We start from the raw sequence: 23,936 nt of genomic DNA, 5'->3' as shown, positions 1-23,936 counted from the left end.
TGCTCAAATTGCTGTCACCGCGTGTGTTTAAACTACGTGCCTTAATGAGGCACATGGAGAACCTCTGAGATGCACAAACACATAACAGTGCTCAGGATGTTCCTCACCCTAACTTTGGAAGCATTCAAAGTGTAAAGATGACATCATTTTATCACAGAGCTGCCACGACATCTAACTCAAGCACATGATGAGGAGCATCCCACAGCATGAAACAGTCCTCAACTCAACTCCCTGGATGCATCAACACTGGGTACATGCCCTGGAGCCTTCACCCAAGTCTCTGAAAGGATCTGGCAGCTGTGGACAGGTCTCACTTGTCACCACCAGGAAGCAGTGCAGGCTCACCCAGGTCATGGCTGAGGAGGAAGGACAGACACTAAGGCCTGTCTGTCATTATTTTCAACCTACCAGAATGATCATCCATGTACAAAAGACCAAGTCCTTTATCCTCCTGCACCTGAGGGAACACAAACTTTGCCCTAGACGGCACTAATCCAGATTTCTGCCGCCCCTTGATGCAGAGGAACCTGAGGCTTGAGAAGCTGAAGGAAAAATGAGTAAGAGGAGACTGCTGCTGGCAGGTGAGGACATCTCCAGAGCTGCTTATATTCTCTGCCTCCTCAGGCACCGTACCGACCAAAAGCAGGATTACGGACTTCAGAACCCAAGTCTCTCCTTTTCCAGAACAATGGCTGTGTCCTAGGTTTCAGGATTCTTGTTCTCTCTCTCTTGCCCCCAAAGTTTGTCTGTGGAATTGCATAGGGAGTCAAATGCCACAGAAGAAGTCCTATGGCAGGCTACTTCCTAATTTAATGGATTAAATTTGAAGGATAAAGTGCCCTTTCCTGGCACTTGGAGGAGCACATTCAAACCACTGTAGTCAGATGAGGCCCTGAAGCACAGATGTCTTTTCCCAGAGTACAAATGCTTGAATCTTTGTCTTACTGTCAAAACAAGCAGATCTCACCCAGGAGAGGGGCCTGCACCCAGAGTTTAGCTCACCCTGGCACTCCCTGTTTCTTTCACAGTGGCTTCCTGCAACTCAGCTCCTGGATGCTGCGCAATGCCAGTGGGAGGCAGCTGGGCTCCCTGCTCATCATTCAGGAGGGAATGATATCTCAGTGCATCCCAAATTGCTCTTCAAAAGCACCTCCTTCTCCTCTTAGAATGCATAGGGAATCCAGACAACCAGTGTAGTGTTTGAGTTGTATTATCTCAACCAGTTTCTAGGAGCTGTAAAGGCTGTGCTGTGCCTGTTAGAAGTGATCTGAATTCTGCTCACAGGAGGAAGAAGTATCCACAAAATATACCTCTGCTAATAAAAGGTACTGCAGCCTCCTAAGACACTTCTGGTTGTGTGGCCATTTACTCTGGCTGTCTACATATATCCTGTGAAATCAAAATTATTTTGAATAGACCAGGTACAATTAAGGTAATGAAAGAAAAGAAGTGAAAATGGCTGCTGTAGCCACTAACCTCAATTGAACCTCTCGTAAAAGGGGCTCTTGAATCAATATTTTGATTCTGACCATCATTTGGAGCCACTGCTTATGCATTTGTTCTTGATCCCAATCACTTTCTTCCTGCATCCAGGGGGAAGCTGCTCTCATTGATATTTGCAGCAGATGCAGGACTCACAGGTTCAACTTTGCTGGTGACTGTGGCAGTCCTGGTTCAGAGCCAGAGCTCAGCAAGCTGTGATGAACTTGACATTGAAGATCTGGTCTGACACACTCATGCTCCCTGTCTCCCATGTCTCCCTAACTGCGCTTCACCGTGCCAAGTCCTAGTTGGCTCAAGCTAGCTCTTTCTCATTTAAGGCTTCATTGGGTTTTTTGAGCTGTGTCAGTTTCAATTAATCAGAATGAAACTAGATATGCAACACATTAAGTGAGAAACTGACAGGAGTGTGTGATTTTTTTTTGCACCCATGCTGTGCTTTCTATGGCATTCATGGCTAGAAGGGCTGTACTTGGACTGCTGAAGGGGTTATCCAGTGTATTGTCCTACATGGCTTTTTGCGTTTTCTCCTTGGGTTTAAAGAAACCAGTTGAGTTTTTTAATTCTTATACATTGCTGTGACATCCTACTTTGCTGCCTCTTTGGAGAGAAGATGCAGCTGGGGCAGGACAGAGCTCTTGTCATGGGGTACTTGCGTGCACAGCAAGCTGCAGCTTCAGCTCCCTAGAATCCACCTCAGAAGTATTTTCTTGCCTTCCCCTCTCTTCTTGCAGAGGAGGCTGATGGTGGGTGCTGCAGGGACAGGGAGGAGCAGGGCGAGCAATGCCAGTCCCTGAGCCAGGACTTATGTGGAGTGATGAAGACCTCAAATCCTCATCATCTGCCCCAACCCTGGAGTTAATTGCTGGCCCATAGCTTTGACAGCAGGGGCCAGAAAGCTGCTGATCAGCAGCCTGCAATCCTCAGGCAGTTTCCTCCACTCTCCCAGCCTTATTTATCCAAGAGCCTCCTGACTGCCAGCTAAGGATTACTGCTTTGCTGTCTCCTCCAGGCTGCTTGTGCAAGCTTGATGCCACTGCTGCCAGCCACCGTGCAGCCTCCAGGGTCACAACCTACACAACAGCAGCATTTTCTCCCTGGCAAAGAGAGAAGGGCAATAGGAAGGAACATGCATTCTGCACCTTTGAGCCCAGCACATTTACTCCGGAGTATAAAATTAGAGGGGAATATGCCACCCTGAATATCCTATGCTGGGAAGGGATCTAGTTTTCTCTACCTCCTGATAGTTGGGACTCATACTACATAGGTGGTGTTGATGGACTGGGACAGGAATGCACCTAGTCTACCATTTCCATTTCCCAGCAGAAGTCCAAACCTCCTGTCTGTAGATTTCTTTATAAATTTTTTCCATTTGAATTAGTATTTTTAAGTCCTGAGTTCACATCATATTCAGCAGAGAGATCATCACATTATTCTCCTCTGTCCTGAGATTTTGCTTGTCCTATCTGCCCATCCCAGGGCAGGGACACAGGCAGATTTTGAAGTAGAGTTGCTGACATTGGTGTCAAAGTTCCCCTCAGTTTCTGTAGGGTATGCAGAGGATTTCAATCACTGTTGTGATATAGCCTGTGAAGTGTCACACACATCTCTGACAGTAGGACAGCAATAAACAAAACCAAGCATCACCCACTGCTTGTTTGGGCTGTTGACATGTCAGGATGATGGTCTGTGTGTCTGAAGAAGCTGAACAGAAGGCTCAGGCAAAAAAAACCCTCTGGGAAGTCAAAATGAATTATAGGGCTTTTACATCTTCTGCTCTGAGATTATTAAGTTTTTAACAGCAGCAGTATTACATTGAGCAGCTCACACATTTCTAATTTTCCCTAGTCCACATTCTAAACTCCCTCAGGAAATAATAAAAAGAAAGATGAGACTAAAAGGGCTCAGCTGAATATCCAGCACAGGAGGAAACTCAGCATTTTACCCAGCTCCAAGATGTACACAAACCACACACTGGTGTCTTCCAGTACCTCCCTCCGCCACATGGCTCAGTCTTGGCAGACTTTCTTACCCCTTGCTTCCTCTTCTAGAATAGATGGGAAAATAAATAGCCTAGAGCTTTTTTCTAAGTGTTCAGGTAAATCCCTTCTCTGACTAATCAAACAGGTATTTTGGAGCCTCTGGCAATGCTCTTGGAACCACACTTAATCGTAGAATTACAACTGATGCTGCATTGGTATTACCAAGCAGTTTGCGCTAGACTGGCTGTGGCTGTGCAGATGGCAGGATTTTTTCCCACTGCTGGAACAGAAAATTTAAAATTCTTCATAAACCAGGCAGAGCTAGAAATAAATCTAAATACAAATACTGGGGGAATTCTGGTTTCTTGGAAGTCAAGGGAAACCTGTCATTAACTTCATTTGGCTACTGTGACACAGCTTTTTTCCAGATGATGTTTTCAGATCTTTTATGAGGGATCCTCTTACAGAAGAGAAAGGGAGTGACAAATTTTACATGTCAACTCTTTGTCTGCATTTTTTTGTTGTTTGCTGTTGATTAGGAGCATCAATAGTAATGAGAAAAATGGCTGTTATTGTTTGTGTTATTATTATTATTATTTGTCAACAGAAGTACATTTGAGTAACAACTTTGGGACCTTCTTTAGCCTACAAAATTACGTATCTTCTTGTATTTCATACACACAATTTCAGTGCATGTAGCTATCCTGCAAAACATTTCTTCAAGAATGACAAATAAAAGTAGGAAAAGAGAGGAGTATGTGGAAGTTTTTCTCATGATTTATCTCATAATAAAACATTTCATTGCATTTGAACAAATACAGCCATGCTTAAAGAAAAGAAGCAAGAAATTATCTCCAGCCAGCTATTTCCAGTAACCATAAAAATCAGTAGCTTGATTCAACTGCCTTTACTCAGTAAGGCACCAAACCAGAGGGAGTCAAAGAATAAAAGGAGACATCAATTCAAGTGTTCATTTGTAATTTAACTGCCTGTGAAATGTTCCCTTTACCAAATGGAAATGAGGTTGCTTGGCCCATAAGACATCCTTTTACAGTCTTGCAGGGTTCACTTCAGAAGCCTTGATAAAAATATACAGAAAATACAATTTTCAAGTGTAGATGGAAATCCCCAATGTACTTTATGTGACAACTACTGCATTACAAAACAGAATTACAATTTTAAAGCCTTGGGCACTGGCAGGCCTCTGATGTTGGCTATATAAAACCACAGTGACAGACAGTCATTACCAAGGTTAATCTCTAAGAATTAGGACAAGGCAGTCAGTTTTAATATGTCAGAATGAGCTAGGAGCCCATCTGTATCTAATATGGTCCTTACTTTCTTAAATCCAGTTATATAAAAAGATTTTTAGTTGGAAGTTGCAGGTAGCTTTTCAATGAAGACACAATAGAGTAGCAATCACCCTTTATAATTAATTCAATGTAGACCCTCAAGGCATATTTGCATTAAAGACCTTGTGGAAATAAGCATCCCTTAAATGATACCCAGCATCTCTGACACAGCAATGGGCAATTTCTCATGTGTGGGGCAATTGCTTCCCCAACTGACACTTTTATTGACTTCAGCAGGAATGAGGGAAGGATTTAAAACCTTTAGCTGTGAATGGGGGGATTCTGAGCAGAAAGACACCAGTGTGATTAGCAAAAACGTTGTTTCAGACTACTATGAGAAATGTTGAATGTAACAATCTTGTGAGTAGAAATAAAAATTAATAGACATTTTATCAAAATCACATTGAGGGAGAATTTTACTAGATATTAATTAAACAGTTAAATCAACAAACCACCAAATAATTTGAAAAAGTTATGGAACAAGGAAATATTTGCAAAGGACAGAAGGTTTTGTAGGAGACATAAATGGCCTAGCTTACTCTTCTCTGAAACTATATTGAAGATTTTTTATTACGCCTTTCATTAAGAGAAAGAATTGTTCTGTGTTATTGCTAATATGCCTGTGACTATACAGTTGATATTTGTATTTGCATCTGTTTCAGCAGGTTTGTGTAAGTTATGCCACATACACAGAGGGGTACAAAAATAACATCCAACGTGAATGAAGACACTCAGCCTGAACAGCAGTGTGGGTTCTTGTGCATGTGCAGGCACTTGGGATGTGGTGCTGCGAGATGTAGAGATTCCATATCTCCCTCTGTCCTGTAAAATTCCGCTGGAGCTTTCAGCACCATGCTCAGGGATAAATCTCCCTGACAAGGGCTGGCTCTGCCCCTGCCAAGCCAGGACACAGCAGAGCAGATGGATTGATTACTAATAGGTGTCAGATAAGGCTACTACTAGGAAACAAGTTTGAACTGTGCCATGACATCTTTTACAATAAAAAGGCATCTGTAAGATACAAAGGTGAAGCTATAATTGAAATGACAGTAATTATTAAAATAACAGGACAGTTACATAAATGCTGGAGCAATGAGTGCTAGTAATTAGAGAATTTGTACTTACTGGCATCATCCATAAATTCAAATTCACCCCCTAACTCAGCACTAGTCAGGTGGTACTGGTCAGGATCAGTCAGGGCACTCAGTAGGATCAGCAAGACCACCGAATTTATAATCTACAGAGAAGAAAAAGGGAAAAGGATCAGTCTGTGAAAGTAATGCATGAAAAACCTCTGGGCAGCATATACCCACCATGTTTCACACCAACTATGATAGAGACTGTTTTCCAACTGCACAACTGTATTATTTAACTAACACTGCAATTAATTTCTCTAAGTTGGTGTAAACAGGATTTACTTCTTCCCTAAGTGGCAGCATGAAAATTAAACAAAACATAGATTACCTCTTTTCATTCTGACTCTATTTCCATATCAGAAAAGTTACCACTGCTCTTTCAGACTATAAAACATGCTAGCATATCCACCAGTCATTTTGAGATTATTAGAAATGGGTGCTGTAATCAAGGACTACCAGCATGGCAAAACTAGAACTGGGGACAGATCCTGTACAGTTGCTAGATGATCAAAGAGGAGCGCAGTTACTGGACAGGGCTGTGTTTTAAGAGGCCACGAGTGAGGTGCTGGTTCAGGTGAGCTGCTAAATTAGGAGGCCTAGGGGGTGGGAAGAGGTGGCAATGTGAGCCCCATGTCTGATGCCCACATTCCTGTGTCATATGGACATTCACATCCACCAAGGCCTTGGCTATGAAATGCAGTAAGTGAATGAAATGCCAAGAATATCAAGCGATTCAGTAGAAGCGGATTGCCAAGTATCAGCTATGAACGGATTGGAGAGGTAGCCAAGAGCTGTATTTTAAAACAAATCTGAACAAAATGCTCATATCACTTTGAAGTGGAGAGAGCTAATTGCAGAAAAGAAGATTGTTTAGCATGAAATAATGCAGCCAGGCTAAAAGCTTATTCCACAGTACTAGGAAGATAACTGGTGAGGAAGAAAATGGAAAAAAAGAAAGCTGAAAGCAGTACGCTTGGAAAGATGGATTTTATTGCTTTGGTTCTCACTTCAAAGTCATCCTAATCGGATCACAGGTTACTAACAGCAACAAGAAGGTGTGAAAACACAGGTTATTTCAAGACATAGCAGCCTAGAGAATTTCTCAGGTAAGATAAATCATTTTTGATAAGTAAATTCCATCAAGTCTAGCTGATACCAGAGCAATCTTTGAAAACTGCTGAAAATAGATTGAGTTCACAAGATGAGAAAAGAGCAAGTACAGTTTATGCATTTTCAAAGCAGGAAGGTCAATTTCTAGATAGACTGTGAGATTTAAGAACAAAAGAATAGATAATCAAGCAGTCTCCCCATTAACACTTCAAATTTGTATGGTCACAAGTAACAATCACCATGGGCTTGTCAAGGACAAACTGTAATTTATTTTATTTTCCTTCTCTGACAGACTAAGAGGCCTTATGGACAGGGCAGAAGCAGTAGAAAACATCTCTGCATCTTAGCACACCTTTGGACATTATGAGATTCTCATAAATGAGCAAGGAAAACCTGGTTTGGTTGAATGTGCAGAAAGGTGAATGCACTGCCAGTTGGATAACTGAAAGAACAGCTGTCATGGATTTAAGGATTCACAGCCAGCACAGAAGACATATTGATTAGCGTTTTCCAGTATTGTTGAGAGACTTATTTCAAGTCACTTGTAACTTCCACCTTTCTCTAATTTGCAGACAATGCCAAGTTTGTAAGCACTTTGGGAAATAAGATTTAAATTATTTTGACCAACTAGAGCAGAATTCAGACAACAGAGCACAATTCATGACCAAAAAGCATATAGAAACATATTTGTGAAGAACTTCAGAAGAACACAAGGCAAAAAAACCTGAGTAAGTGACAACTGCTCAGAAGGAGTCTGGGTATGACAGTGAATTAACTGAACATGACTCAGTGGAATCCCAAAGCTCATCTTTGTGGCTACATGGTGGTGGGCAGTGCTGCAGAAACCTGGGTATTAAACTATCCTCCCACTTGCCCTCCCTCTGCAGAAAGGATTCAAAGTCCTTCTAAAATGTACAAGGAAAAGCCCTGGGGAGGAACGACCCTGCATCAGAACAGAGGGTAGTCAGACATCTGGCATGCAGGACAGATAGGGAAAAAACTGGGGTTGCTTAACAAGGAAAAGGTAGGAGGAGGTGCTCTCCGTTTCTTATGAGCAGAAAGGTGGGGGGGAAAGAACAAGGCAACAGACTTTCCTCCAGATCCACTGGGTAAACAGATCTGAAATTTAACTTAGTGTGGTGAACAATAAGAAAAGAAGCAGAGATTGTCTGGAGGGGGGTTAGAGATCATCATTACTGCATTTTTACACAGAATAGTTAAATAGTTTTTTGTTGGGAATGCTGTAGCATGAGCTTGGCTTTCTCTTAGTTTTGAAGACATCAGATGACTATCAAAATTCAAAGTTACATTGTGACCTAGTTCTTGTTTTATACTCCTTTGTGGAAAGCTAGAAGACATAAGCCAGTAATATATATGTTACCTAAGAAGAGTACTCAAAATATCCAAGCAATCAGAAACCATAAATGTATCAAGTGTTGCTATTGTAAAGACATATTTTTTAGGGTACAGTTATAGCCAGGAAATTCATAAAATACTGACCTAGGCACTCTACTTTCTCCTTATGGATATGTCCTGATTCACATTATGTGATTGTCAGCATTGCTTTAAATTCTGTGTAAGACATATATTGTGTTTGCCTGATCTGAAGGCTGCTGCAGTCAGTAGGAATCTCTCTAATGCTCTTTAGTGCATTACTTTTCTGTTCTATCAGTTTGTTCTCTTGAGATTCTCGTAATCATCTGAGCACTTTCCAGCTGTGCTGTCAGCAGTGCAAGTGAAACACACCATGTGTTTGTTTACTCCCTCTTTCTCTTAGAAATGTGTGCACAGTTGGGCGTATTGTGCTCGTTAGGGTTTTCCTTTTGTTCTGAAAGTGCTGTGACTGTTGAATTTTGAAAAATGCTTTAATGCATAAATTCAGTGTGTCTAAAAACTTACTGATGTAATGTTTTCCAAGGACACACAATCAAGGACAAGAGCATAAAAAATTATTCCCTGTTGGTATATGCAGTTGGTATGAGAGTTAAAATCTCCATTCTAGGAAAAGCAAAAGAGATTCCTGTGCTCTTTTGATAGGGCCAAAATTTCCTTCAAGTTGCTCTGCATTTCTTCAGCAACAAATAGTGTAACAACCAATTAGCAATGCTTAGAGAGCATTTTAATTACACAAAGTTTCTGGAAGCTGCTAAACCCTGTATCTTCCCAGTGAGAGACACTGTCCTCCTTTTATGGATGGAGAAACAGAAACATGTCCATGGTCATGGAGCAGTGGGTTGTAGCAGGATGCTCTCTCTCAAAGGGGTAAAATAACTTGGACTGTCAGTGCTAAATGAAGCTGTCAGTGGTAAATGAAGAAGGGAGATTCATGCTGCCTTTGGTGTTGAACAATGCTGGAGCCAAATCTGACTCAATCCCAAAGTTAAACATTCTGATAGTGAGATGAAAATGTGGTAGACCTGGTAAAATACATGGAGAAAGGAACAAACAAGTGACACTGCTGATAATTTATCTAAAGCTGCTGAGCTGACACAGCTGGCCTGGAGACATAATGGTTGACAGTCAATCACCCAGTCCCATACTTGAACAGCAGGGTCTTCTACCATACCCCTTCTTTGAGTGCACGTGTGGAGACTTCTCCTTTGAGTGCGGATGCCCTTCAAGGTTACCTTTTAAGGCTGAGTGAAAGAAACTGGCCCATGGTTATTGATATGGGTAAGTAACATCGATCTGTTAATAATAATTAAATATCAATTAATAATTTTTTAAGCTTTAATACAATTGTTTCAATATTGCTTCATGGTGTGTGATAATAGTTATAGCTCCTATACTGTGTAGTAAATAATTCTGATTAAGATAGCTTTGTCTAATCATTATAGTAATAAAAAAATTACATATATGTATTTAAATATATCTGGTTTGCTGTCCTTTATCTTGTAGGACAAAGTTACATAAATGTTCAATTATACCCATATAATCCTTTAGACATAAACTGTTGACAAATTCTGGGGTTAAGACTGGATCCAGCCATACCCAGACTCCTCCACGAGGAGTTTAAAAAGCAAGAGGATCTTTTCTACACCATGTGACTCAACAGGAGGGCTGCTTTAATAAACTTTATCTGAAGCTCCCACTCTGCCCATGGCCGTGTTAAAAAAGAATAAAATGCAAGACTTTGCACTGTCAAGTCAGAACTGTGACCACTGGGTTCTACAGCTGATTGTAGCCCCAGCGCAACCCCAGGGGCTCAGGAGAGGAGCTCCAGGGACACTAAAAGGCTTTATTTGACCTGCACAGCCCCAGCCTGGGCCTCTCCACACCCTTGCCCATGGCCCCCCCATCCAGGTCAGCCTGGGGTCAGCAGTCTCTGTCCCAGTGGTGCAACACCATGCCAGTCTCCAGCCATGCTTCCTGGGTGGACCCTGTAAAGGCTTGTCTCCAGTTGCGTCCCAGCCCTCTTTGCTTTTGGTTGCCCCCTCTGGTTTATCACCTGCCCTGTTGGGGCTGTTGGTGAACCTCATGATCAGCTCCAGTTGTGCTTCTGGGCTCAGTCCCTGCAGGATGGTGTTCAGAATGCCCTAACAACACATAGGACAAAGATCCCACAGAAAGTCCTAAAAATGCCCAATAAGAGGACACCCTTATTCTGACATGGAAATAAAATAGTTACTTTTTTAAAATCCCAAAATCTTACTTCTCTGTTAGCCAGATGGAATTACATTCACTTTTTAATCAATGAAGGGGAGGAAAATAACTGCTTTATAGAGACCACAGAATGTATGAAGCCAAGGGAAAAGAGGAAATATTACGGAAGAGATATTCATATATTAGAGCAGTAACTGGAGTTCCTGCTGTGGGCTTACAAAACATAATTTCAGATATCAGAAGACACTTTAAACAGCAAAACAGCTGTGTAAGGAAGGTGCATGCAGGCATGAGCAAGACAGGCAGCAGGTGAGACTGGGACTGGCTCACTGATGCTGTTGTCACCTGCACTGTGATAACGAACCAGCAGCTTAAGCTGTGAGACAGTTCTGCTGGGAAGAATGTCCAGTGTTTAGGACGCAAGGACACAACTTAATGTCTTCCACAGGCAGCATCCAGCAATTAGAAACTACATAATGCACTAAAATTTCAGACTTCTACAGCCAATAAATCACTTTTTTTCCATGTCATTTGTTACAGAGGTCAGCAGTGAACTGTGGTGACTCATGGGAATAAAATGCAGGGGAGAGGTGTCAGAAAGCACTGCAGCAACAGGTGATCAGGTCTGTAATTTCAGACCTTTTGCAGAAGTACAGCTGCATGGTGTCTATCCCAGCCCATCTAAAATAAAATTAGTTCCAGTAGCTCCTAAAAGATGCCATTAACACGGATCTACTGATGATCCCTAACTCAAGCAGACAAAGAAATGCTTTTGCCAGCAACTTACATTAATGTCTGCAAACACTGAAAGAATTGCCGAGAGTTACAATGGCTTTCAGTCGAGAGTCAAAATAGCTTTGGTAAAGGAGTTTAGAAGAGGAAATATTATGCTCACTTCAAATCAATACACTGCATTAAAAATACAGCGATGTTTCTATTAAAGTCTATAGGGTCCCCTCTACAAATATTCTACTACAGTTCTCCCACGGCTTTCTAATGCAGTGAAGAGAGATACCTATATTTACATTAAAAAAAAGAAGAGCCGCCCCCAGCTTTATTTCTATTGAGGGTTCAATTTATAACTGAATCTATCATGTAGCAGTCTTATGGGTGGTGAAAGACAGTTTTAATTCTGTGACTGTTTTCAGCCTCACTGAGCTCAAGAAAGATCCACTTAAGCACCCTCCTTAAATCTCAGCATTGGTGGAGAACTAACTCCCTGCCTGTGCCCCTTTTTACAGTTCCAGAGCTGGTTTCATGAAACTTGAAGCCCAGTAATATGTAGGAACTGGCACATGGAGTTCTAGCATATTTTTAATATCCCACAAAACTGGCATGGTTTAGTTTGTTGTCCTCTACAGAGATACTAAAAGGCAAATTGCCAAGGACATTAATTTTAGTTGTAAGAAGTCCTAAACATTTTTAGTAAAACTTAAGAAAATTTCAAGTGGAACTGTTGTACCCTCTCCTCTGTTTGTCTCCAAAAAATTCAAGGCAATTTTACAAGTCTAAGTACCTGTTCTCTACAGAAATGACAGAACCAAAACATCACTATCAGAAAAAGTCAGAATGTATGGAAAATGTCTATTTAAGTATCTCATTGTCTAATTCTCCCTATCTACCTTTTGCTTCTCACTAAGCACATGCTTCGCATATTTTCTTCATTTTTTTCTTTAGGAATAGAAGATAATAATAAAAACAAGAACACTTTTGTTCATCAAAAGAACAAAAAAAATTCTACAAAGGAAAAAAAAAATTGGGTTCAGGATTTAACTAGCTCAGGGTAGATTTGCTCTAGCTGGGGTGCCTTTCCCAAACTTCCCCGTTAGTGTAGATAATGAATTCAGGTTTATTGCCCCATATAGGAAGATTTTTCCATCTGTTCTCTGTCTTCCTCTTTTAGGCAGTTTTGTGTTTTTTAATGTTCATTGGGGGCTTTTTCTGAACTCTGACTGAAGAAGAAACAAGGAGGCAATTTTATCAATAAAGGTTTAAGCCAAGTGCTGTGAAGAGCAAGTAAATAGCACATGAAGAAACAAGAAACAAGATGTTCCTTCTGTGTACCCAAGTTTCTTGACAAGTCACAGCAGTGATTAAATCTCTTTCCCTCTCAGGGCACAGGAGTGACATCTGAGCCCACCACAGCCACTGGCTTAAACTCCAGGAATGGAGGAGCAGGAGAATCCTGGCTGTCAGAGTAGACACCTCTCTCTTTTCTGCTGTGTAAGCCTTCTGCCTCATGTTAATGAAAATGTTTCAACTTTCCAGTGCTCAGGGACAAGCTGCAGATGAGTTAGTGATGCACAATTTAATGAGTGGTTCGAGTCAGAAACCCAGACACACTCAATTATCTTTTCATCCAATGGAACAAAACAGTCTGAAGGGAAACAGAAAGAGGGACACTTGAACTTGGGTTAAAAGTTCACTCCTTTGACCAGTGAAACCCGTTATCAGGCATTATTACTGATGCCAAAAGGCTGAAGGAATTCAGAAAAGGATGAGCTATTTATTAAGGAAGTGCAAGTGTTTAGTCATTTCACAAAAGATCTTAAAAACAAAATGCAAGCCTTCCTGCTTCAGGTGACTGACCAACCTTAACATAATAGGAAAATAAAAGAAAACGTTGTCCCTGAACAAGATGTTCTTCCTCCCTGTGTGGTTTCTCAAAGCATGGTTCTGGCTGCTATCTGAAATACTGCACTAGAATAGGGAGAGCATTAGTCAAGTCAGAAGTAGAAATTAGGTTTTTATATTCTTTAATTTGGAGAAGATAGGGTAGAGTCTGCAATTCTTGTCACAAAGAATCATCCAGGCAGGCTCAGACTAGCATATTACAAAGTCCAAATTACAGAGAGCATATAATAGAAAGCTGCATAAAATATTTCAATCAGACTTTATACACAATTTCAGCTTTGATTGCTATGACACTAAACACTGAACTTTAAAGACTATGCTGATTAAATTGATATAGGAAGTCCAGAATAATTTACCAGCACTCTTCTATACAAATGACTCAACTACTGCTGGCCTTTTAACAGGCTTAAAACCCAAACCACAAGAGATCTGTTATTACTGAAATATGGTAATGGTGAAATTTATTTTAAAAAAAATAGATTGAGAGATTGTGCAATATGCACAAGAGGTTTCTGCCTCCCTAGAGTTTAATTTGTAATATACTTGTGAGAGACTGAAATGTTATTGTTTGTGGCTTAAATATTGTTATGAAGGACCTTTTGCCCATCATGGCAAAATTGTATAAAGAAGTTGCAACCACCAAAGACCTCCCCTCCCTGAAGAGGCCTCCTGAAGGGAACTTGAGACTATGAGTTAAAATGCCTAAGGAAACTTGAGATAAGATAAGGGTGACATTATTGCTCAATCACCTCAGGTCTAAAGAGAAGGAAAAAAGGCTGAGGGAGAATAAAGTATCCCCCAGAAAGCCAAACCCAGCAGCTGTCCTGAAAACCAGCTCTGGCTGGGTTTGAGGTGAGGGAGGCCATAGCTCACAGACTCATCTGCTGAGGCCAGGTTTGCACAGACCCCACCCCAACCAAGGAGAGAGGAGGAGAGTTTTGAACCCATCCTCCCTTACACCACCAGGCTCAGCGGTGAAACCCCCATCCCCACAGGCCACATCCACGGGACACTCACATGAGAGGCAGCTGAGCTGAGGGGGTGTCATAACCCATGGGGGTGTCAAAACCCATCAAAGCCCCCCCAAAGTGCTCCCCAGACTGATTCCTCAGCCCTTGCACCAGAGCACTGCTCCAGGGTCTGTTGCAAGAGACTGGGCCAGACTTGTTCCCTGCAGGGGAGTCCCTGGGCATTCCCACCTGGCCTGAGTGTATATTAACCACCAAGAAGATCACAAGAACAGGATCAATAGGACACCATCAGGATCCATGGAGTGGTGATATTTTCAACTCGATCTATCTCTCTGTCACTCTCTTCTTCTCCCCTCTCCTTTTTCTCTTTCTTTCTATCTCTTTCTACCTCCCATTTGCTGTTAAATAAAATCCATACCACTGACTTTGGCATATGGTCTTGCTTGCACCTTAATTTGGGCAGAGGCATCTCTTTCATAATTACAATAACTGGATCATAACATTATTTAATCTTACTCCTTTCCTGGTTTAAGAAAAAAAGCTATTTGTATACAAATCTATCAGTGGAGTCTTCATTACTTTTCCTTTGTATTTAAAGAAAGTTTAACTTGTATCTAGGGGAAGTCCTGGAAATGATTGCTGAGGTCCTCTGCCCAGCAAGACCTCTAGGAAAATATTTATGGGGAAATATAATCACATATACAATTATGTCATTGCCAGATTATCTCACAATTTCTTCTAAAGGTCATCTTGGTTCAGGATGCGGTGGAGAACTAGCAAAGAACTGGTACACAATCAAACCTTCTTAGAAAAAGGGTTGTTCAACTGGGATTTGTTTGGTTTCTGCATTTATCCTTGACTTACAAAAATGCATGTTTGATGCTTGCAGGTGACTGTGAAAGCTTGAGAGCAGACCTGCTCAAGTGAGTTGTGGCAGCTCCCAAAGATCTAGATTTGGTGTGAACTAGTGAGAGACGATGGGCCAGGCTGTAGCTGCTTACCTGGGCTGGACTGTGCAGGTACCCACTGGCCCTGGCCAGCACATTGTGTGTCCTACACCCACAGCAGCCCACAGCACTGTCCATGCTCAGAGCCCCCTCCTGCCTCTTTGGACAAGTGCCACTGCACTGCTGACAGGACTGTGCTCTGGTTTTGAGAGCAAGCCACATACCACCACTTCATTAAAAAACCAACCTAACAAAAACCAACACCAAAATGCACCAAATCATTGATCTATTATTCTTATGTAGCCACCACAGGCAATATCCACAGAAGCCATACCAGTGACTCCATCCTTGAAGCACTCTGCAACACAACGCATGGGTTTAGTTATGCAAGGAAGAAGTGGAAGGATGGTACAGTACCGATAATTACTGAAAGAGTAAAGAACACCATCACATGTATCCTGTCTGTCTGGCCACAGCTGTTTCACTGTTGGGAAATGCATCTCTCCAAGGTGAAAATCTCCCACAAACTTGTATTTCTGCCAAAAGCATTTGTCCTGTCTGCTTTAAGCAGCTTAATATATCTCCGGATAGAACAAGACCTTGCTCAGCATATGCCAGCAATAAAATGAAAAACAGCCACAGCACTCTCAAAACCGCTTTCAAGGCTGAGTACCAGGATGACAATAGTTAGAGCTGACTGCAGACACCTGAAAAAGAGCTGACCCACAGGAGGTCCAGGAACAGGCTCAAGTCCATATTAATTCTTCAGTGATGCCTCCCTAGCAATTCACCTCACGTCGACCAGGAGCACTCTCTCACACCTTCAGACACAAGCACGGCTTTTTGCTTCTTGTTCTGCTGTTTGGAGATTTGGGAATTTAAACCTCTAGCCCTGCTGGAGAACAACGCAGAAATTGCCCTGCACATTTTCAAGCCTCAGCCACTTTAAACTTCCAGAGTTTTACAGTCAAAGCACAAGCCTCACAATAAAACAAGAGAAAAAGAAAGCAATCAAGGAAATTAATTCCTGGCTATTTTGCAACATCCGTTTCATATGTCCAAGAATATATAAGACTAATTGCATTTTCACTGACGTCAGTCTAATCAACGATCAGTTTAGGAAGCTTAATGTGTTCTCCTCTGGCTCACTAGGAGATACATATTAACCTTCAACAGAACTTCCAAACATATTTTACTTGATTAATGTAATACCTTCTCTCCATTCTATAAATATATTCATGATTTTTTGTATAAAAACCCAAATGTAATTATAGTATACGGAACTCTTAATGGTATTCCGTCCTTCAACAAGCATTTATATAAACTTTGCTCCTCTTACAAACATCTGTTTTCTCACTGGAGGGAATTTTTTATCTGATTGAAGGCCTTAATAAGAAAAAAAGGGTATTTTACACAGGTTTGCAGTTTCTGAGCTGGTAATTGTATTGATTACAGGAGACAACTGTGTCATTATCAAGACAACTGATGCAGATTATCAGCTGTTGTTGCAATGATTACATACTTTATGAAATATCCTACCATGGTACTTGGGGATATAAGAAAAACTGCCTATGTTAGGGGATTAGAGCTCAAAGACATTTTCATAAATCCTTGTGTTATGTCACAGACTAATAAACAGTTCAATAAGTGCAAGGGCTGCCCAAAAGACATTTTCAAGAAATTTTATCTCTTCAATGACTTAGAAAGTTTTTGCAAGAAAAAAACATTTTAAATAAATGTTTTAATGTCATACTAATGCATGACAGAATCTGGGACAGACTAATAAAATTCTGCTTCTACTTCTCTCTGCAGCACAGGAAACACACAAATCCAGCTATTTTTACCTAGAACAGAACGCACAGCGGACTTGAGATATGGTGCACCAATGAACCCATCCTTTGTTCAGATAACCTTTTTGGCCTGTTCAGGGATGGATTCTGTCACATACAGCTGAGTGATAAGGCTCTTTGCAAGCTTTCTTATTGATTGTGCCATTTAAATTCCTCCCATACATTCCTTATTTTGTAATTCAACTGAAGAGGGCCTGAAGTATGAATCGAACAAAAAAGATGGGATAAGGTCCAGCACTGCAGATACCAACTTGGGCTTGTGCAGAGCAGGGAAGAGTTCTTTAAGGAGTTCTCCTGATGCCTTTCTTGAAGCTAATATCTCTTATATTATTTAACAATGTATCTCTAGAGAATCAGAATGTAGTTATTGAGAAGGTCCTTCAGATAAGACCATTTTGTTCATGCTAATGATCATTATTGGTCTTTATTCTTTGCTATGACATATCTAAAATGCATACATGTGCTTTCAGCTTGTTAAGAAAATACCATACAGGGTCTAAGCAGGTATTTGTGTGCAGAATCAGTAATTTTTTCCCCCCTGGCCTTGAAGATAATGCAATGGATGTGATGCAGTCCAAGAGCATATACCATGAACCTCATCTGACTCCAGTCTCACTTGGTTATTCGACATGTACATCAATCATCAGGGAAGCCTTTAAAAGTAAGATTCATATTTTCCTTTATTCATAGTGAATTCCAAGTTTTCTCTCCCCTTTCCTCAATAGCAAGCATGTGCATAGGAAGAGTCTAATGAGTTACGTGGGAGCATTACTGCTTTTTTTCCACTATCTTGTCTTTCATCTTATGAAGTACAGACAATAGAAAAACTAATGATAATTTTACAGACATGGCACTTGGGACATAAATAATCAATTCAGCCGTTTCTGTTAGAAGAATTTGGAATCTCAAGTAATTTCACATTATGACACCTTCACTTGCTAGTGGAGAATTTTCACATACTGCTGACACTAAATTTCCTACCAAGGGATGGGAATTAGGAATGCCATTGGCACCACCCAGCTCTTTCCCCTGAATATACAGCCCAAGTCTTGGCCATGGATAGGCAAAAATCTGGTGAATCCACAGCAGGCCCCATTCTGCAAGAATTCTTTCCCCAGGACCACCAGTACTGGACTGTCACTGGAGGTGGTAAAGGAGGTGTTGCAGGATAACCTGACACAACCCCCAGCTACATCCCACTGGCCCAACACGGGAAGTGACATCCCTAGATGATATGAAGGAACTGAGCCTTCAGTGAGCTGGCCACCATGACCCTTCATGCAGGCATAAAGCTGAAAATCCTTTGGTTTTAGCCCACTTCATTCCATATGAAAACAAAGCAAGCTAATTTTCTAAGTAAAACACAAGGCCTCATATCTGTATTCATAAAAATTCCCACAGTCTGACACTGAGATAACATATCAGGCTTTTTAATTGTGCAATTTTACTCTTTTCACAACTTCAGTTCTTTTTTCAGTTTTCAAAATTTCCTGATTCTCACCGGTTTGCAAATAATCAAGAACGTCTTAGAATTTTTTTATTTTCCCTAAAAGGGCCTTTACACCCTGTTCAAGCAACTCTCAGTTACAGCTCTTTGCTGATGTGAGTACTCTCAGATGTGTAAAGGCTGCAGGAGTGCAGAAGGAGCAGCTTGGAAGGATCTAGTGCAGGGATATTTTGTTTACATGAGCAGTCACTGCTGATCTCTACCCCCTGCCAAGTAAGCCAAGATTACTGAAATCTTCTAACTGGTGTTTAAGCACATTGCCATACATGCTGCTGTTTTGTATGAAGCTTGAAAAATAGCAGGACATAAATGTGGCCTACTCACAAAATATATATTTTCATTCTTCTTTTGACATCAGATCAAGTGCACTCTACCAGTCTTGTCAGGGTGTTCAAGCTTAAATCAGTGAGACCACAGCATGTTGTGCTTTTCTTTTGCTTTACAATTTAAGTCTACTACCAGTACATTTTTTTCATCATTAGGATTCAATCCTTTTATTAAAAAATGACTGGGACAGAGATAGATATTAGACATGCTTTCAACAGTATATTCAGAAAAATCCAGAACTGAAATGTCACAACTAGCAATTCATGTGAGCTTTCCACAAATAGCAGCTCAAACATTTAACTTACCCTGGCTAAAAACTTCAGCTTGCTCTATTTATGTTCTTACTGCACATCCTTCAGCAAGAGCCACACAACTCGATAACTTGTGGTTATAAAAGGTTCTCAGCCTTCCATTAGTTTTTATTTTTAGCCCCTCGCTGTCAGGACCTCAGGGAGTGCAGAGGGAGGGCAGCAGCTCCCCAGGCATGGCAATGGCTCCTGGGGGGACCGTGGGACCACGGGGAGGAGCAGCCTGAGCCCAGGGCACTGCTGCAGGTAGCAGGAGGCACTGGGTACACAGAGCTCAAAAATGAAGGCTCCACTTTTATTGTTTATTTTTTTTAACTGATACCTTACAATTTCATCTTCTCCTCACCAAAGTCAATCAGAAATAATCAAAATTCCTGTTATCCCAGATGGTGTCAGCGGATCCTCAGGGTGTGCACTGACCCCGCTGCCACTGCCAGGAGAGTGGAAAATCCTTCCATGACACTGTCAGCATATCTGATGTTGTATCTCCTTTGTGTATTAGACAAGGAAAGTGGAGTCCATTTTCTCAGGAAGAAGACATGCTGTGCTTATAAATACTGTCACTGACAGGGGTGTTGTTAATCTGACTCACTAGCACTGACTGGGTCACTTGGAAACAGAAATGCCAGTTTTACCCCAGACTCCAGCACCCGCTGGAGATCAGAACTGAAGTTGGCTCATTTCAGCATTGTCGCTGCCCTGAACAGCACACTGACAAAATTAAGTTGTTGGAAATGGCTTTCTAATTTCACTTGGTTTGTTTGGTTTTTTTTAAAATACAACACTTCTAAGACTTTCGTGCCCAAAAAGTTTCTGGGGTACTATTGTGACGTCTGATTGTACAGTCAGTGACCTCAGAAATGTACAGTCCATCTCAGATAAAACCCCAAAAATTAATAACCAACCAAACCAAAATGGTCCTCAGGTTTGAAATAAACATTAACCCCCAGCCAGTGATATTACTGACATTTTAATCCTCAGCATAATGTTTCTATTTAACATTGCAGTGCCCCTCGTTAAGCTTTTCTCCCCAGAGGAGCTCGCTAGTTCCTGTGGGCTATTCTGCCACCCCATTAGATATTCTTTTCAGGAAATTGCCCCTGGCTATTCCAACTTCTACAAGTTACTTTTTACACTGAAGTACCTCAGTGCTCAGTGACAGTATGTATATTGCATTATTATGCTGTATTGCAATATCATGCAGTGGTGTGTTATATTACTCTAGATGTAGTACCAGTGGCTCTACCAGGGAAAAACTACTGAAACACAAGAGCTATAGAAACATCAGCATTCTGAGATCCATTATGCTCTAAAATAGAGTAAAGTTAAATATTTATTTCTCAGCTATTGATACGTTATGAGACCATTGTGTCTGTGGCTGCTGTGCTTGTGTTGGAAATGCACACTGCTCCTGCCTCTGTTGTGGGAAAACTCCCTCAAGAGCAGCACTGATGTCTCCACATGCACTCAGTTTCCCACTCTCCCCACCACTTATAGGACTCCAAACACCCAGTTAAAACATTAAAACTAAAGAACACCCCCTTCCCAGGGGTTGGAATGTTGAGACACAGCACTGCTGCTGTGCCAGCACTGCTCAGCAGCAGCCAAAACACTGGTGTGTTATCAGCACCTTTCCAGCTCCCAGGGCACAGCATGGCACTGCTATGGGAAGATGAATTCCATCTCAGCCCCTGTTTTTTCCGCATTTACTCAGACATTAAATTCTGCCTCCTGAAATTATGCTAACTCAAAAGTGGTTCAGCATGTGAAAATGTTAAAAGTCTGTCAAAACTTTTAAGCTACTGCTCTTTTTTCCTCATCCTTCAGATGCCTGCCTGTACTACTGAATCATTGTGTTCATGGTCATAGAATTAATAAAACTTACACTTCACAGGCATTGAGAAATGAAAAAGCAACAAGAAAGCCATTCATTGCCTAGGTTGATTTTTTTTTTTTCTCAAGTAATTTCCTGTAAAGAATAATGGCAAAGAATATATGAAAATATGTCGGTGTTGCAAAAAATCAGAGAGGATTTTCGAACTTTGAAGTAATGTTCATAGGTCATTTGTGTTTTGGAGTAAGACAATCACCCAAAATGCATGCAGAGAAAAAAAAAAAATGCCACCAGGACAACAACTATTTTTATGTTACCCCTGAACAGCACATGGTAACCAAACCATAATTGTTCTTCTGAGCCAAAGAAATCCATTTGTATATGACTTTGTCAACCAGACCTTTCAACCAGGACCATTCATTCAAGGAGCTACTCCTTCCTTACTTATTGTTTCCTAATATAATAAGCAATCAAAAATGTTTAGCATTTATCACCTACATGCATCTAAATATCTATTCTTAACGATTAAATTTAAAATTCAAATATTTGCCATAGCAAAGAAAGCACAGAAAAAAAATGCGCACTGTATCAATTTGAAGTAATTTAGAAATCCACCCTGAAAAAGTTATGAAAGCAAAAGAAGCGAGAGGTATACATCAGGAAATACCTGCTCATAGGAATGGAAATTTAAAACCAGATTTTGCAGTAAAATACTATGTGCCCGCTGGTATTTAAATGTTTATAACAGATTAGGTAACAGTCTCAAAAGCTAGCAGGCTTTTTCTTTGTATCCAAGCCCAGGTGATGCACTTTCCTCTTCCTCAAATAACTTCAGGTCCACTGAACAGCTAAAATATCTGTATCCCTGTCTCTGTGGAGCCAACCTGAAAAGGCTTCATTCAGCTGAAGGCAGAAAGAAATAATAAGCACCCTAGAAGAAATGTTCGAAAGCTTTCAGGTCATATTACAACTTAGCACAACTTAATTGCAGAGAGGCATCTTTTACAATACTGTCAGTATTGTAGATACTACAGGCTGTGGATATTGCCATTAACCATGTTTTATTTAACCAGGAGCAAGAAATGCCTCAACTACCGCAGTTTTCTCAGAGCTGAAATACATATGTTACTGGACATAGAATATTTTATATGATTTCTGGGACATATATGTTAACCTAGGTTTTTTATTGCACTGGTCGGATTTATTTGATGAGCTGTCCTACAGGGAGGCCAGCCCTGCATTTTTCACTTGCTTCTGCAGGGAATTTCAGTAGGTTAGCAAATAAGCCCGGGTCTAATCTGCTTCCGTCTGCAATCATTTGAAAAATGATGCTTGGCAAACAGCTCTGCACAGCCTTGCCATCAGACGGAGACTGATTCCTCACACCAAGACACTGAGCAGGCTGAGAAGATGCATCTACGTTACCCACAGCAAACAACCAGCTCTTTTTATTCTGAAAACCTTGCAACTATGGCTGGACCAGTTCTGGGAAAACTGCTTTTTCCACATTGCAAAGGATGGAGAAACAATTGTCAGAGAGGAACTGAGAGGTTAACGTCGCTCCTCCTCACCAAGTCTTTCCCCGGGGCAAATAACTGGGTGGCAAAGAGCCTTTGGTTACTGATGGCTACCCTGGTGCCTCCAGGGTAAATTCCTCATTCATGTCCTGTAATCCTGGCAGAGGAAAGATGTCTTTCTAGCACCTGCGGAAAGGTGCCTGGAAGGTTTCAGGCAAAGCAAAGCGCTACTGCCAAACGATTAGCTGCCACACAGGGGACAGCAGTAACAAGAACACCCGACTGCCTCATGGAGCAGCGACCAGATATGATAAAACATGATTTTCTGTGCGGTGTGTCCAGGGGCCGGGCAGCCTTGCTGGAGCTGATGCACCGGCGGGGCCCCTGCGCTGCAGCCACAGACCTGAGACCACCCCGTAGTTTGGGGGAAAACCTCACTCCAGGGGTCTTCACTCATCACATTTTCAACCCCCACGCCGCTTTTGGGTTGAGACCCTGTCGAGTGCAGCCGTGCCCTGTCCCTCGCTGCCCGGGCCCCCGAGCACGCCTCGTGCCCCAGTTTGGCGGAGCCGGTGCCGGTGCCCGCCGGGATGAGCGGCGGGGCTGCGTGCGCACTGCGCTGCTCTATCAGCGCGAACCCTCCGGAACCGCCCGGGCAGCCTGAGCCGCTGCGATCGGCACCCCCATTCCCGGAGCAGCGCCCCAGACTGCGCCGGCTGACGGCGCCGAGCGCCCGGAGCGAGGGACGCACTTACCAGGTACCAGATGCCGAGGATGATGGTGCCGGTGCGGACATGGCAGCAGAGGCAGCAGCTGTTGGAGTAGAAGCGCGCCCAGGGAGAGCTCAGCATCTCGGCGGCTCCTCAGGGCTCGGCCGCTCCGCGCCTCTGTCCGCGCCGTTCCGCGGGGCGGGGCGGGGCTGGGCCGGGGCGGAGGCGGGGCCGGGCTGGGCTGGGGCAGAGGCGGGGCTGGGCTGGAGACGGGCTGGGGCAGAGGCGGGGCCGGGCTGGGGCCGGGCTGGGGCTGGGCTGGGGCCGGGCTGGGGCCGGGCTGGGGCTGGGGACGGGCTGGGGCAGAGGCGGGGCCGGGCTGGGGCCGGGCTGGAGACGGGCTGGGGCCGGGCTGGGGCTGGGGCCGGGCTGGGGCAGAGGCGGGGCCGGGCTGGGGCCGGGCTGGGGCCGGGCTGGGGCCGGGCTGGAGACGGGCTGGGGCCGGGCTGGGGCAGAGGCGGGGCTGGGCTGGGGCAGGGCTGGAGACGGGCTGGGGCTGGGGCTGGGGCCGGGGCCGGGCTGGGGCCGGGCTGGGGCTGGGGCCGCTCCTCCCGGCGGGCGGGACCGGAGCGCGGCCCGGCCCAGCCC

General features: G+C 42.7%; 1 protein-coding gene across 1 annotated transcript in view; it reads right to left on the bottom strand.

Annotated features, from left to right (window-relative positions):
• The window catches only part of LAPTM4B (lysosomal protein transmembrane 4 beta), a 63,251-nt gene extending 39,739 nt beyond the window's left edge, over window positions 1–23,512 (bottom strand). The window contains exons 1-2 of the mRNA XM_033065462.2: window positions 23,334–23,512; window positions 5,960–6,071 (exon numbers count right to left, since the gene is read on the bottom strand). Coding sequence (XP_032921353.1) covers window positions 5,960–6,071; window positions 23,334–23,429 — 208 coding nt within the window. The 5' untranslated portion in view covers window positions 23,430–23,512. The remainder of the gene's footprint in view (window positions 1–5,959; window positions 6,072–23,333) is intronic.
• Between the last annotated feature and the right edge of the window lie 424 nt (window positions 23,513–23,936).

The sequence above is a fragment of the Catharus ustulatus genome, chromosome 1 (assembly GCF_009819885.2).
Source record: "Catharus ustulatus isolate bCatUst1 chromosome 1, bCatUst1.pri.v2, whole genome shotgun sequence".
NCBI lineage: Eukaryota > Metazoa > Chordata > Aves > Passeriformes > Turdidae > Catharus > Catharus ustulatus.
This window is presented reverse-complemented; position numbering and strand designations above follow the sequence as displayed.